The sequence below is a fragment of the Grampus griseus genome, assembly GCF_964374135.1.
Source record: "Grampus griseus genome assembly, chromosome: 6".
Taxonomy (NCBI): Eukaryota; Metazoa; Chordata; class Mammalia; order Artiodactyla; family Delphinidae; genus Grampus; species Grampus griseus.
This window is the reverse complement of record NC_139000.1, coordinates 49780029-49796347: the sequence shown is the minus strand read 5'-3', so window position 1 is coordinate 49796347 and position 16319 is coordinate 49780029. Positions and strand designations below refer to the sequence as shown.

General features: G+C 42.6%; 1 protein-coding gene across 3 annotated transcripts in view; it reads left to right on the top strand.

The window, feature by feature from the left end:
- TJP2 (tight junction protein 2) overlaps positions 1 to 16098 on the top strand; it is a 105799-nt gene extending 89701 nt beyond the window's left edge. For 2 of the 3 annotated variants that reach the window (XM_082656531.1, XM_082656530.1), the window contains exons 16-23: positions 137 to 216; positions 631 to 841; positions 7905 to 8005; positions 9227 to 9439; positions 10610 to 10720; positions 11918 to 12247; positions 14047 to 14132; positions 15168 to 16098. In XM_082656531.1, coding sequence (XP_082512657.1) covers positions 137 to 216; positions 631 to 841; positions 7905 to 8005; positions 9227 to 9439; positions 10610 to 10720; positions 11918 to 12247; positions 14047 to 14132; positions 15168 to 15333 — 1298 coding nt within the window. In that variant the 3' untranslated portion in view covers positions 15334 to 16098. The remainder of the gene's footprint in view (positions 1 to 136; positions 217 to 630; positions 842 to 7904; positions 8006 to 9226; positions 9440 to 10609; positions 10721 to 11917; positions 12248 to 14046; positions 14133 to 15167) is intronic. The other variant, XM_082656532.1, reaches the window with a different exon arrangement.
- Positions 16099 to 16319: the final 221 nt, after the last annotated feature.

The window sequence follows — 16319 nt, the reverse complement described above, 5'->3', positions numbered from 1 at the left end:
TTGCCTCTCATTAGGAGACAGCGAATGTTAGCTGTCCCATCCTTGCTGATGCTAGGTTAGTGTACTTGGTTGTTACTGGTTTCTAAAATTTTATTCAGTCCCTCCCCCCCCCCTTTTTCTTTTTTTGCTTTTGCAGAAACGGAACCAAGAGACGCGGGATCTGAGAAATCCTCCGGGGTGGTGCGGTTAAATACCGTGAGGCAAATTATTGAACAGGTGAGGAAATTCACCAGAAGGCCATGCTGTCAGAAAGAATTGGGTCATGGATTGCTGCAGTCTTTTCAAGAATAGAATCTATATTTTTAATAATTATTAACTGTTAATGATAAAAGCTGACTATAAACATAAGCTGTTTCAGTATGTGGAAACCAGCTGATGTTCTGTGGCACTGATATGTTGGTTCTCTCTGAGTTCTAAGCATTATACCAAATAACCTGTTAATTCATTTTCTCAGAAGTTCTCATAGATTGGTAATATTAAAGTGGAGGGTAACATTTTCTGCTTTTTGATTTAAATTGGTACATTTTGTCTGATGCAGCCTTTACTTATCAATACAAACTCGTTGATGCTATGTGGCTTTACATATTCACTCACATACCCATTTATGTAACTTTTTCCCATTTCTAACAGGAAAAGCATGCGCTCCTGGATGTGACTCCTAAAGCCGTGGACCTGTTGAATTATACTCAGTGGTTCCCGATTGTGATTTTTTTCAACCCAGACTCTAGACAAGGTGTCAAAACCATGAGACAGAGGTTGAATCCGTCATCCAACAAAAGTTCTCGGAAGTTATTCGACCAAGCCAACAAGCTTAAAAAAACTTGTGCACATCTTTTCACAGGTAAGTGAAATGCAGAATGTAGTCTCTTTGCTCAAAAGTGAGAAATAGAGAGTTGTAGAATGGAAGGAATAGGAAAATAATCAGAATGGAGAATAGTAATCTGAAATTCTATTCATGACTCCTTGAAAAGTCGCTAATCCTATAAAGTGAGTATACTAGACTCCTGGCGTTTGTACATTTAGCTTTGTAATTTTGACTATTTGAAAATGATCATAAAGATCCATAATACACAATACCTGGTCATTTTGATGAGGCTCAAATTTCGGGGTGGGACTACGAAGCTAGTGATTAAGCCTGGTGTAGCACCAAGTACCCATATCTGTTATGGATTGTGTCATGGTTCTCTGCTTACCATCCATGCATGTGCTGACTTACAAGGTGATCAGAACTTGGTTTCATTATTTTAAAATGTCCTTGAAATAGAAACTTGAACACTCTGGATATTAGATGATATTAAGGATTTATTACTCCTATTTTTAAGATGAAAATGATATTGTGGTTATGGGTTTTTTTAAGAGTTCTTATTTTTTACGCATATATGCTAAATAAAATATTTATGGATGACCTAATATCATGTCTGGGATTTGCTTAAATAATCTTAAGTGAGACTATAGGCCAGACTGGCCAAGAGTTGATAGTTGTTGGGTGACGTGTACATGGGAGTTTGTTAAACTGTTCTCTTCACTTTTGTGTATGTCTACAATTTTCCATAATAGAATTGTTAAAAATATTTATTTATTTGGTTGCACTGGGTCTTAGTTGCGGCTCATGGGCTCCTTAGTTGCAGCTTCAAGCCTCCTTAGTTGTGGCACATGGGCTCTTTGGTTGCAGCAGGTGGGCTCCTTAGTTGTGGCACATGGGCTCCTTAGTTGTGGCATGCATGTGGGATCTAGTTCCCTGACGAGGGATCAAAACCGGGCCCCCTGCATTGGGAGTGCGGAGTCTTATCCACTCTGCCACCAGGGAAGTCCCATAGAATATTTTTTAAAGTTCCTGAAATGAAGGCCTGCTACCTACTGCTACTGTTATTCATGAAAATAAAATGATTTAAGAATGTGACCTGTTTTAGTAACTGAATACGTGCACTATCTATGAAAATGACTAGTTCTGTGAATGTGGTATAATTAAGGGTCTAACAGGGTGGCATGAAGTTTTTGGTCATGTAGTTTTGTGGGAGCAACATGAGGAGACTGTGTGGATGTAATTAATATCCTTAGGATAATGATAGCTCTTTTGAGTTCAGTGCCAGTCATCACCAACCTGTGTCATTTTTAGCTTATCTGACACTGGGAAGGGGAGGGGAGGGGGTGAATGATTGATGAATGTCCACATTAGACCCTATTTTACTCTTACTGGCTTTTCTTGTTAAAGAGTGAGATGCACTCCTTACCACTATGGTGAAGTGCTCTAACTAAGAGGTAGGTAATCTAGCCAAATGCAAAGAAGGGAATGGTGTGTCATAAACTGGGTTTTTGTGAATGTAGCGTCTTAAGAGCTTGTGCTTTTGGTATGTTCATATATAATCTTTCCTCTGTTGTTTTTACTACTACTACTATAATTATTATTATCATCATTACTATTTTTGCGGTACGCGGGCCTCTCACTGTCGTGGCCTCTCCCGTTGCGGAGCCGTGCAGGCTCAGCGGCCATGGCTCACGGGCCCAGCTGCTCCGCGGCATGTGGGATCTTCCTGGACCGGGGCACGAACCCGTGTCCCCTGCATCGGCAGGTGGACTCTCAACCACTGCGCCACCAGGGAAGCCCGCCATCATTACTATTTTTATTATAGCTATGGCTAACAGTGGTACAGACTTTCATGTGTACTGTCTTATTAGGCCATAGGAAAGGCCAGGTGATTTCCACAAGGTCACACATTAGTGTATGGCTAAGCCCAGACTAACATTGTAGTGTCTCTGACTGTGGGTCCAATATTCTATATACTTTACAGCACAGATGTATTATCCTAATGCTGAAAGGGGTCATATAGTGCTGTTTCTCCATTTAATAGATAATTTGCCCATTGAACTGAGGTCCATATGATTGCGACTAAGCTAATCAGGAAGTTGAAGGTTTGGGGATAACTAAAGTTGGAGGCTGTGACTCTGTGAGTGTCCAATTTCATCTAGAACTTGGAGGTGATCCACTGTCAGCATAGGTTGCCAACCTTCGGTATGGAATTATTTGGTCATCAGGATGGATGGAGCAGGGTGCCAGGTAACTTATCAAAAGGCCCCAGTTGTCTGTGAGATGGCCTTTCGCAGCAATCTTCCAGACTTCTAAGTTTAACTCTTGAGAGCTGTGTGAATGGCCCCACTGAGCGCTTTCTATGCCTCATGTCTCACTCAGCCTGGCCAGGCTGTGATTTGATTGTGTGCACCATGGCCAAAATCCAAGGTTTTTTTATTATTTTAAATTTATGTCATTTTAATGAATTAATAATTGGGAAAGATAGAGCTACTATGATAAACAGTAATTCAAAATCAAGGCTTATGTTGCAGGTGGTCTCACCAGGCTCAATATCCTTCTTTTTTCCTTGTTGCACAGTAACAAGAAAATCTTGTTTCCCGCAGGTGATTATTTAATTATGATGGTATGAAAATGGCTCTTCTTGAAGTTACTGTGTAGTAAACGTGATTGAGTAGAAGAACTGAAGATTTGTAAACTGTTAGTGTGTTGGTAAATTGTTAGTATTTCAGATATAGGACAAATCAGGGCTTAGTATGATAATAATAGTGAGTGGTTACAGGAAAAGCTAACATTGCTAGTGCTTGTTGATTTACATTTTTTGTACTGTTATACTTATTGTTATGTCTTGGTCATTTTTGAAAGTTATAATTTATTTTATAAATTATTTCGTCTTTTGTTTTTTTACATATGTCCATTACTATTTTTACAATATAATAAATGCCTTTTACCTAAAAACTAAAAAAATTAAAATGGCTCTTCTTGCAAACTCAAGATACTTCTTAATTAAGTGGAGATGACCAGGGAAACTTCATTCTGAGATTTTCCCCAAAGCAAATTAACTTGTCAATGTAAATTAAAATATTAGGCTGCCCAACCCTCCCCCCTCATTTAAAAAAGTTTATTTGAGAATACATTTGCATGCATATGTTGCAAAAATTATTTTTTAAAACCTGAAGTTTAAGTTACATGCTTTCTTGGAATTCCTGAAGCACTCAGTTCATGGTTTAAATACCACGGAAATGGAATTATGGACTTAGAGACCCACACAGGGCCACCCTTTGTATGAAACTGTGGGATTTTTAAAGTACCAAAGGATAGCACTTTTATCAGTTTTCTAAGATTTCATTAATGTGAAATTTGTATAATTCAGTCCTGAGATTTTGGAAATGCTAAACAAATGCTATTAGTGATACTATTTTACGCTTTTTAAAAATCTTTATAGGGCTTCCCTGGTGGCTCAGTGGCTGAGAGTCCGCCTGCTGATGCAGGGGACGCGGGTTCGTGCCCCGGTCCGGGAAGATCCCACATGCCGCGGAGCGGCTGGGCCCATGAGCCATGGCCGCTGAGCCTGCGCATCCGGAGCCTGTGCTCCGCAACGGGAGAGGCCACAAGAGTGAGAGTCCCATGTACCGCAAAAAAAAAAAAAAAAAGTCTTTATAAACGTTACACATTGTAAAAGAAATTTTCTATGCCATAATATAGTGTTTGAGAAAGCCTGGGGAGAGGAGTGAATCATGTACTAGTCAAAAGTACCCAAACCGCAGGAGGCAGTTCTTGGTTTCCCAAGGACACGTAGAGTCTTGTGAGGGCGACAGGAAGCAGATGGAAGTTGCCACACTCCCTGGCCGGGCACTTCAGTTGATGCTTGTCCATTTAGAGAGGGTCCCTGCCACATGAATAGCTTTACTGAAATTTAATTTATATACGCTATAATTCGCCCACTTAAACTGTACAGTTTAGTAGTTTTTAGTATATTCAAAGATGTATAGCCCTCAGCACCATCAATTTTAGAACTTTTCCATCACCCAGAAGAGAAACTTCACACCCATTACAGTCACTCCCGATTTCTCCCCAGCCCTCCAGCCTCACATGTCACCTTTTGCTGTTGTTCTCGGTGCTCCCCAACCTCGTTGGGTAGAGAAGGAGAAGAAGCACCGAGCGCACTTGTGCGGGGGCTGGGAAGGGATGCCCCTAGAATCCCAGGACTCCCACCCGCGAGGGAGGCTGAGTGAAGCTCCTTTCAATATTTCACTTTCTGGCGTTCTATCCAAGGGAACATGGGTCTAGTCCAGAGGTTGCGAACAACAGGAATTAACCAGTATTGCTTGTAGTCAAAGAATCTGAAAAAGTTAAGGAGCAGAAGCCAATAGTAAACCAAAGGAACTTGATTTCAAGTGAAGGGAAGCATCATAGCTGTGCACCCACCTGTTAAAGAGAGGTCAAGTGCATGAGTTGGATGTTACCAACTTAGTCGGAAATTACATTTTTATGGGGCTTAGGAAATTAGTTACTGTAAAGCTCTTTTTTTTTTCATATACTTGACTCAATGTGGGTTCAATAAGAGGTTTCTGACTTTTTTCACTTTATCAGGGGGCATGAACATATTTTCTGCATTTCACAAATGCCCCTTTTTTTTAGCGGTACGCGGGCCTCTCACTGTTGTGGCCTCTCCCGTTGCGGAGCACAGGCTCCGGACGCGCAGGCTCAGCGGCCATGGCTCACGGGCCCAGCCTCTCCACGGCATGTGGGATCTTCCTGGACCGGGGCACGACCCGCGTCCCCTGCATCAGCAGGCGGACTCTCAACCACTGCGCCACCAGGGAAGCCCCACAAATGCCCCTTTTAACTTTAGGTTTTCCTCATGATAAATACAAACTGTACTCATCTCAGACAGCTCCAACATAAAGCTTTAAAAGGCAGCTGAATGTTCTCACTTAGTGCAAATCACCCATTTTTTCTATATGCCTGATCTCACTTCTGTTACCAAGAGGACAATAATCTTTTTAAAATACCATGATAAGGATACAGAAGTCCAAGGAATCAAGGTTAATTTTCCTTGAGTTGTCCAAGGTATCGGTTTATTCTAATGCTGTAAATAATTAATAACCAAGGAAACTGTACGCTCATTCAGGATTTTCCAAGGTCAGCGTTAGGACTCTTTAAATGAAAGAATGCTATACATTACTAGGAAGAAAACCTGAAGCATAATTGCTTACGAAATTTGCTTACTGGTTCTTTGTGGCTCTTTACCAAGAATTATGCAGACTTCAGGATAGGTGGGACAGGCTGCCAAACAACTTTTATCAACAAGTTCCCATTTTCTTTTGGGTGCCACATAATGCAATACCCCTTAATTACAGGCCATGGTGTGATATAGTTTTTAAAAATCCTAATTTACCTTCAGTTTGTTCATTTTAGGCCCAATTTTTTTTTTTTTTTTTTTTTTTGCGGTACGCGGGCCTCTCACTGCTGTGGCCTCTCCCGTCGTGGAGCACAGGCTCCGGACGTGCAGGGTCAGCGGCCATGGCTCACGGGCCCAGCCGCTCCGCGGCATGTGGGATCTTCCCGGACCAGGGCACGAACCCGTGTCCCCTGCATCGGCAGGCGGACTCTCAACCACTGCGCCACCAGGGCAGCCCTAGGCCCAATTTTGATTATCTGGTTTATCCCCATTAGGTCCATGAATACATATTGCTGAAGAACAATCACATGTGTTTTACTTGGTTGGTATTTTATACCGGTGCTCTAAATTCATGTTTGTCATGCCGTGGCCAAGACCATAGACTCTAAAAGCAAACTTCTGAGTTTGTATCGAGGCTTTTCCACTGGCTTGGTGCAAGGCCTTGGGCTAGTTACTTTCACTACCGTGCTTCAGTTTCTCACCTGTAAAACAGGGATAATAGCAATACCCACCTTGTGAGGTTTGTTAAAGCATGAAATGAGCTAATCCATGTAAGGTATTTGGAAAACTACTTGGTCAATCATAGTAAGTGCCGTTACATAAGACATACTTTGTTCTGAATAGAAAATGTATGTTCTGTAAATACACACCTGTACAGTTTGGTTAATCTATGTCTATATTCTAAAATGTTTAATCCTATCAAAATGATATTCACTTAAATGTTATCTTTAGATTTTTATTGGAGATAACATGTACCTTGGTATATGTTTTTCTCACTTATGATGTTCCTGTCTACGTATTGCTCTTTAAAACACAGCATATTTATATTTGGTTCAGATGTGTTAATTTTGGCCCTGAAAACACACTGTTTAAAAACACATTTGGGAAAAAAAAAAACAAACACATTTGGGAGTTTCCTGGTAGTCTAGTGGTTAGTATTTGGCGCTTTCACTGCCGTGGCCTGGCTTCGGTCCCTGGTTGGGGAACTGAGATCCCACAAGCCGTATGGCGAGGTCAAAATGAAAACAACAAATTTTTTTAAGGTAGCTTTTCTGAAAAATAGACATTCTTTAAAGAAATTAATCCATTTTTAGCTTTATAACATCCACCTGTAATGTAAACTCCAACGGCCAGTCGGTAATAGGTTTTTTTTTAATATAAATTTGTTTATTTATTTTTATTTTTGGCTGTGTTGTGTCTTCATTGCTGTGCACAGGCTTTCTCTAGTTGTGGTGCGCGGGGGATACTCTTCGTTGCGGTGCGCGGGCTTCTCATTGCGGTAGCTTCTCTTGTTGCGGAGCATGGGCTCTAGGTGCGCGGGCTCAGCAGCTGTGGCACGTGGGCTCAGTAGTTGTGACTCGCAGGCTCTAGAGCGCAGGCTCAGTAGTTGTGGCGCAAGGGCTTAGCTGCTCCGCAGCATGTGGTATCTTCCTGGACCAGGGCTCAAACCCGTGTCCCCCTGCATTGGCAGGACGATTCTTAACCACTGCGCCACCAGGGAAGCCCCAAGATAGTAATGGTTTTAATTACATTCGACTAAAGGGATTTACTGTTCACATATTTGTAAACACTTTCTCTTTCATCAGCCAGAATTTTAACTTAAATATGAAAGTTAGGATAAATTATGTCCAGTGGGATTTCTGATAAAAATTTCTCTGGAAATTGAGGCACACCTTTTGGTTTGCATTTCTATAGCTACAATCAACCTAAATTCAGCCAACGATAGCTGGTTTGGCAGCCTGAAGGACACGATTCAGCATCAGCAAGGAGAAGCAGTTTGGGTCTCCGAAGGAAAGGTATGTGGCACAGATACTCTGCTATGAGGTGAGAGTCCGCGTTCTGAGTTTTTTCTCCAGAGGGTAGTGAATGTAGTAAAACCATGCCCATTTCAAGTGATCCCAACATGTGCATCAGTAGTTCGAAAATTTATAAATTCTCTGAAAAAGTAATAAAATGAAGGGACGTTTACAAGAAAAGCAGAATGGGATATATGCAGCCCTACATTCACTTCCCTTTTGCTTTTAACGTAGTAACTAGTGTTTTGTTCCAAGCACACTAATCAGAGCTTACAAGACCTTGTGTTGAGCTCCACAGCTTATTATGAAGGACTTGGGAAACTCAGAGTGGAGAGGTGAGGTTGAGCTATGTGGAGAACACAGTTAAAAATTAATAGAAAGAAGAAAAGCTAATGGAGTTTGAATCATTGGCTTAGAAAGAAGTCTGGCAGAGAATGTGTCCTAGGGATTTGAGTAGGTGATGGGAGAGCACTGGGTCCTTGTATAGGCGCCTAACCTTGGCTCGCGTCTCATCTGTGGAGGCAGTTTACACGCAGCCCTACTTCAGGGAGGAAGCAAAGAAACTATAGAATTCCCTGTGGTTCTAGGAGCCTTTGGTGCTGGTATTCTGTGGTCCAGCTGAATTGAGGTAGTTCGTGAGACGTTAGAGGTACGATGTTTGTTGCGGAAGTGCCTCCATTACCGATTAGATGGTTGAGCCTAGTCTTGCCCTTTAGGAACTGCGTGTTTAGTCAGAGTATCTAGTAGCATCTACTGAGTGCTTATACCCACTATGGCTTTGTGCTAGCCTCTGTGGTGAGAACACGTTGAATGGGACATAGCTTCTGCCCTCAGGGATTTGAGAATCTCATGGATGGGCGGCGAGGTGTGCAGCTCAAGGCAGCGTGCACTATTGGTAGGAGACAAATACAACAGAGACAGCTGGAGGAGAGCCAAATTCTGGAAGAAAGTGCAACAGTCTGAGGAAGCTTGGCTCAGTAGTGGTATATAGGACGGATGGTGGCAAGGAGAGATAGGGCGGAGGGTTTCTAGTCTGAGTCTCTGCACAAAAATTAACATAGTAATTTAAAGCCAAGTGATTCCAGGAGGATAAAGGTGACTTCCCTTTCTAGAACAAGTCAAGGTTTCGGTCACTTGGCTGTGCCCTTGGGAATTTTCTTGAGTCCTCACTCCCAGGAGCCATGTCAGATCCCACTGACCCTCCAAAACAAATTCCTCTAGATGGAAGGGATGGATGATGACCCCGAAGACCGCATGTCCTACTTAACCGCCATGGGCGCGGACTATCTGAGTTGCGACAGCCGCCTCATCAGTGACTTTGAAGACACCGACGGCGAAGGAGGTGCCTACACTGACAATGAGCTGGATGAGCCAGCTGAGGAGCCGCTGGTGTCTTCCATCACCCGCTCCTCGGAGCCGGTGCAGCACGAGGAGGTGAGGCGAGGAGGCCATGGGCTGCCCGGCCCTGGGCAGGAAAAGGAGGTTCTGGCGTTTCACTTGAATTCCTCCGGCCAGCTGTTTATTCAGGGTGCTGTGGCAGGTATTCCTAAGGGTTGGAGTGGATGATGTCTAGGGAGCCTCTTATTCCAAGCCAGTGCCTGTATGATTGTGGATGTGGTCTAGGGGGGAGTGGGACAGGAACTAAGCGCTGGGAGAGGTTGAGTGATCAGCATTCGTCACACAGATGCTGTCGGGCATGACGTCATGATATCGGGCCAGCTGTCCAAATTGCAAGTGGGACATTATTTTTAAATACAGTATTGTTATATTTACTTGTAACCTTTGATTAGGTCTCTCTCTGTACTCTTAGGTATCCGTGCTTTTTCTTCTCCACCCTACCTTTAACCTTTCTAATCTTGCAAAAACTCCTGTTTCCCCATCAGTTTCCTTCTCTCTTGTATTTCAATTTTTTAATTGAGTTCGCTGATTAATGATATGTCTGATCTCATGTACTATGCATCCACTGACCAGCGAATAGACAGCTTCTGTGATCCTAGGAATCACATGGCCAGCACTAAGGATCAGAGCGATTATTAGTTACACCTCAGAGAACATTGGGATCATTACCTTTGTAGACAAGACGCTTCATATATTTGGATAATTATTACTGTGGACTTCTCTTTAGCAGTTTAGCTCATTTCAATGAATGGTTTTATTCTTTACGAAGTATAAGTACCAAAAATACAAGTTGAAAGGAGGAGCAACTCACCATGACAAATTAGTATATACTGCTGGACAAGTGGTAAAGAATAAATTAACTCATGACTGTCTGCAGATACAGCTGAGCTAATGCTTTAAAATGTTAACAGCTGTTAGTGACAAAAGAGATTTTAGACTTTAGGAAGACCTTTTGTTTTCGTACTTTAAAGGGAGAGATGCAGCTAGTTTTGGAAAAATGTATCTTAAGCACTTGCTAATGGGAGAATATGCCTAGTACCTGCCTTTTTAGTAAAGAAGCACTGGGTCAGTAGCTCAACTTATGCAAGTTTTGAACCTTAACGTCTGAATTCCCACAAGTTTGAAGAACTCTCCAGCAAAGCAGACCAGTGCTCTCTTCTTTCTGCTGGGATGTTCTTGTTATGAATGAACCTTTATGTCTTGTAGAGCATAAGGAAACCTAGCCCAGAGCCAGGAGCTCAGATGAGGAGGGCTGCTAGCAGAGATCAACTTAGGGACAATAGCCCGCCCCCGGCATTCAAGCCAGAGCCGCCCCAGGTACGTGGCTGGGAAGCCCAGGATGGGAAGGAGAAGGAAGCGTATGCCCCTGGAGCTCCTCGCATAGCCAGGGAGGAGCACACACAATAATATGGTATTGGATTATGTTTTTGACTTACCAGGTTCTCTATTAGAGCCTATCTTTTGGCCTTTTGGGTGAAACCAAAAATTAGGAAAAGGTGAAATAGTAGAATGGAAAGGCAGTTTTAGAAGAACATATAATTTTAGGACTATTAGTGTTTGTTTCCTTTTGTTTTGGTTTATTTGTTTATTTATGTAGAAAGAATAAAAGTTTGATAAATACTGCATGCCCAGAATCACCTGTCTTAGAATCTGTTTTTCTTCTTCTGTCCAATTAAATTTTTCTGCCCATGATCTGATTTAGATGCACCTGAAAAATCCTTCCTGGTGACGTGCTAAAGAAAACAATCACCACCATTGTTGACAATGCATCTCATTAGGAGGACCATTTAATTTATTTTTTAAATAAACCATTGTCCAGGACAGAATCGGTGCGAGGACACATGGGCGTATGTCATACGATGGTTTACCCCTCTCTGAATCAAAGCTATGACTCTAGGCTTTTCCTTATAACCCAATAAAATTTCTCTCTCTAACTCAATACTTTAGATAAGAAGAAAGTAATAATTGATTGGGCTTTCAGAAGTAATTGGTGACCTCCTAAAATAGAACAGTGAAAATTGACAAGCAGGCCTAGGATGGAAGTATGAAGAAAAAGTGGCCATCAGCGTGATATGCTCCCTCTCTACTCCCCACCCCAGTCTCCTGCACCTCTGGCTGGACCTCCGGGCCGGGCACGCACCCTCCGCGTGGTGTGAACTCGGGAGCCACTATTCCATCCTGAAGCCTGACTTGTTCTGAGGTCTTCTCTAAAATTCTGATCTCCTCTAGTACAAAGTGAGGTCTGATCCACCTCTAGCACTTGCGGGCCTCCTAGCACGTCCCCAGCACCCTCTTGCTTTCCTGAGCACTTAATTCTCTTCTGTAGGGAGTGAGGTAGGGCTCCGGATGCCAGATCAGTGGCCGTGTGCCTTGCCGTATTTGATTCCTTGTCGGAATGGAATTTGTTGACCACCTTTGGAAACTGATCAGGAAATGGAGTGTATTAAATCACTAATAGAGATTTGAAAATAAACCGAAAGCTCACGGTTAAAACTATGTCATTGCTCTCTGCAGGCCAAAACCCAAAACAAAGAAGAATCCTTTGACTTCTCTAGATCCTATGAATACAAGTCAAACCCCTCAGCTGTTGCCGGTAATGAAATTCCCGGGACATCTACCAAAGGATGTCCACCTCCTATTGCAGCAAAACCCGCCTTTGGACGGCCTATACTGAAGCCGTCCACTCCCGTCCCTCCCCCAGAGAGTGAGGAGGTGGGAGAAAGCAGTGAGGAGCAGGACAGCGCCCCCAAGTCTGTCCTGGGCAAAGTAAAAATATTTGAGAAGATGGATCACAAGGCGAGATTACAGAGAATGCAAGAGCTCCAAGAAGCGCAGAATGCAAGGGTAATTCTTTTTCAACCACTAGGTCATCTTAGTGTGTCATCAGTAAGAATTTTAAAGAAGTTTCATTGCAGTATAATGATTTGCAGTCCTTTTGCCCCTGCGACAAACATGAAAGGATGTTCACACGCGTGATACAAAGGCACATCCTGTATGTGTGTCATTTCCAGGTGGCCAGCTATCAGCGCATCCCTTTTTCTTCCAGTCAAGAAAACCTAACATTGTAGGCGAATAGGATTCTGCCCTTCATGCTTCAGAACTTTTTATCAGGTTCTAGAATGGGGAAGTGTGACAAGAGAGAATTAATGGCCTCTTTGAAATTGTTTTTTGTTAAAACAGTTGATAACTGAGTTTTAATTTGCTCCCAGATTTGCCATAGAAACTCTGCACACCTTGGTTGCTAAAATTGAAAGGCCCGTAGATTGTCCTTTTTGATACTGTTTGAATTTTTGTGCCGTGTGCACAAAAGCCTTTCAGAAGCCAGAGAAGAATTTAAGCATATTCTGCCCAGTGGTTATGGGAGTCTTTTTCATTTAAGTTTGTCACAACAATGGCAGTGCTTCTGAGCCTTTTTCTGATTTTCTTTTTTGTTTTTTTGGTGGCGGGGGCAGGAGAAGGAAGGATTTATTACTCACCGTAAGTGAGGAGAACACTGGGGATCTTTTCCCAAAGTAGCGTCTCCCGAACTGCAAAACTGGGGAGGTTTTAAACTAAGGGTACGTGCATATTCATCAGGGGGCTTGAGTAGAGAATTCAGCATAGAATTGGGGCAGAGCTTGACAGAGTCCAAGCTTTAGCTGATTGAAGTCAGGAGGGTCAACGTCATTGTTCCATCCTCCACCTGGCTGGGGACCTTAGTTCCTGGTGTCAAGACTTACTGAAGCTCATTTTTTTTTTTAACATCTTTATTGGAGTATAATTGCTTTACAATGGTGTGTTAGTTTCTGCTGTATGACAAAGTGAATCAGCTATACATATACATATATCCCCATATCTCCTCCCTCTTGCATCTCCCTCCCACGCTCCCTATCCCACCCCTCGAGGTGGTCACAAAGCACCGAGCGAAGCTCAGGTTCTTTGTGTCTCATCTCAGAAAGAATTCAGTGAGAGATAAAGTGATAGATAAGAAGTGGATTTATTTAGAGGTACACATTCCATAGACAGGACACTGTTCGTCTCAACAGGCAAGAGTGGCCCTGGGAGAAACACACTCCACAGAGTGTGGGCCATCTCAGAAGGCAAGAGACCTCTTTTTTCTTTTCTTTCTTTTTTTTTTGGTAGTAAAGTATACATAAAACTTACCATTTTATCCATTTGCAAGTGTTCAGGGGCATTCAGTGTATTCACATTGCTGTGAACTACCTCCACCATTCGTCTCCAGAATTTTGTCATCCTCCTCAGCTGAAGCTCTGTATATGTCAATATTAATGACCCCCACCACCTCCTTCCCCAGTCCCTTAACCAGCATTCTACTGTCTGTCTCCATGAATTTCACAGCTTAGGAGCCTCATATAAGTGGAATCATACAGTATTTGTCTTTTTGTGACTGGCCTATTTCCCATAGCATAGTGTCCTGAAGGTTCAACCATATTGTAGCATGCGGCAGAATTTCATTAGTTTTAAACATTTTTCCTATTTGACGTATACCACTAGTCATCACGTACAACCCTAGAAGCTAGAGATTTGCTTCTCTTTTTCCTCTTCTCCTTGAAATGGGATTGGAATATGGAACCAGCAGGGAATGAGCAAGCTGACTTTCTAGTCATTCATCCCTTCCCTCTTTTTTTTCTTAATCACCACAGATTGAAATTGCTCAGAAGCATCCTGATATCTATGCAGTTCCAATCAAAACACCCAAGCCGGAGCCCAGCCCACCCCAGTACACAAGGTAAGAGCTGCTCGGAAGGTATAGGTCTAAAAAGGGGGCTTGTCTAGGACTTGGATGCCTAAGAAAGAATTTTTTTCACCTACATTTCAAAGTAACAAGAAGGTTTGTTTTTTTTCCTGGTCAACTATTTGCTTATTCAGTCAAATTAATTGTAAAGATCATAGAGTCAAAATTTTATGGTAGTGTTGATCGTGTGCTAAAACTGACACAGTGTAATCATCGACATTCCAAGTCAGTGCCATTAGACCCATTGGGGCACAGATGTGTTAAATTATGTTCAGATAGCACATGAGCAAAATTCCTGGGGCTTAGATGCCAGTTGTTTCATTGCTAATATTTTCGAGCTCTTAGCCAAGCTCGTTAATTCCTTTGCGTCACCTAGCAAAGTCAGGCCACTTGTTCTGAGCTGTGGTCTGAAGGGAAGGTGACATCAATCGACCGGTGTTGGTAAGATGCTTTATGTTGAGAGTGCTACATAAGCACTAGTAATTATCACAGTGTCTTCCTGTTGAGGTTTTACGCTGGATCATTTCCTGCTTCTGAGAATAGGAAACAAAAGAAAACAATCACATTTTCTTGCAGCCATTCTGACTGGAAACTGGAGTCTAGTTTTAACGCGCAACAGAAAACTAGAGGCAGATTTCTTCTTTGCCAGTTGAACTGTGGCACAGCCTACCAAGTGGCCCCTGGAAACAGAGGGGATTTGGTATAATTGACTGAAACTGGCAAAGAACTTGCTCTGCTTGTGAGCTTTTAGCCAGTGAGCTTAAGAAGGCACCCACATCCGGCTGGAGAGTTCTTAGGTCAGGGAGCACGTGACCAGCTTCCCCACTCGCTGCTCGAGTGGGCATTGGCCTTGTTATTCCCGTCCTCACTCCTACCACTCTGGGAACCTGGAGCCGGGCCAGGAGTGCCCTGGCTTGTCAGCAAAGTGTGACTCAGGTGAGCCAGCCGTCCTGGGCAGTTGACCACTGCATGCATCACGGGCGGGGAGGCCCGAGATTTCGGCTTCATGTAACCCTCTCACTTTGTTAGTTCCAGGCCCCCCGAGCCGCAGAAAGGCCCTGCCAGACTTTATCAGGATCCCAGAGGAGGTTATGGCAGTGACGCCGAGGAGGAAGAATACCGGCAGCAGCTGTCGGAACACTCCAAACGCAATTATTACGGCCAGCCTTCCCGATACCGGGACACGGAATTATAGATGCCCGAGGATTGACTCTTGGGTGCCCCGCTGCCGCCCACTCAGAGCAGCATTCCCACCAGCCGTGGGAGGATGGTTCTTTGCAGTTTTGATGCACTGTGGAGATGTAGGGGCACTTCCTGGGGAGCCCAGGAGACTGAGTCTGGGGAGCTTATGGCTTTTGGCTCAGAATTAAGAGAAACACTACCGTCTGATACTGTTACCTGCTTCAGTGGACCAAAATCTGTATTAATTCTGTTTGCGTATTTTTAACATATATATTAAGAAATGATAACTATTTTTCCTCATTAATAGCTGCTTTCCAGGACCGTTTCAATGAAAGACAGAATGTGAAAAAACTAAATAAAAATACTATGTGACTCAAATTGAATTCAAAGAAGTAGTTTATTACAACTATGTAAGTGCCTTTGATGAGAAGTGTCTTAAATTTTCTTCTTTTGAAGCTTTATGCAAAGCCATAATGGACTAAAACATTTTGATTAAATTTTTATACCAGTCTAAGAGCTATGGTTTTCTCTGTACCGTGTCATCTTTTCAAGACATTTGTCTTTGTAATATTTTCCATAAATTCTGACTGTATATATAATAGCTATACTTGGTAGTGCTAAATAGCTTGAAGTCCAAGAAGTTGGTATAGAAATATTTTTGTCTGTCTGTTTAAAACCATGTGTTCCACAAAAGCAGATACTTGAGAAAAACACATTCCCAAAATTGTGTGTATTGACTGCAGTCAGTTTTATAATTTAATAAAAAGGAGGACATTGTAATCAAGGTGCTTTGTGGTGGATTTCTACACTACTTCCTACTTTTTAGGGCAGCTTTTATTTCAATTACTGATTGTAAAAGTGAGGACATGCTCATCGCTGAACATCGGAAAATAGAGACATATGAAAAAGAAAATAAAAATTACTTATAGCCCCATCCCTCAGATAATTTTGGTGCATTTCCTCCAATTATATATTTGTGGATGTCCATGTGTGTAATAG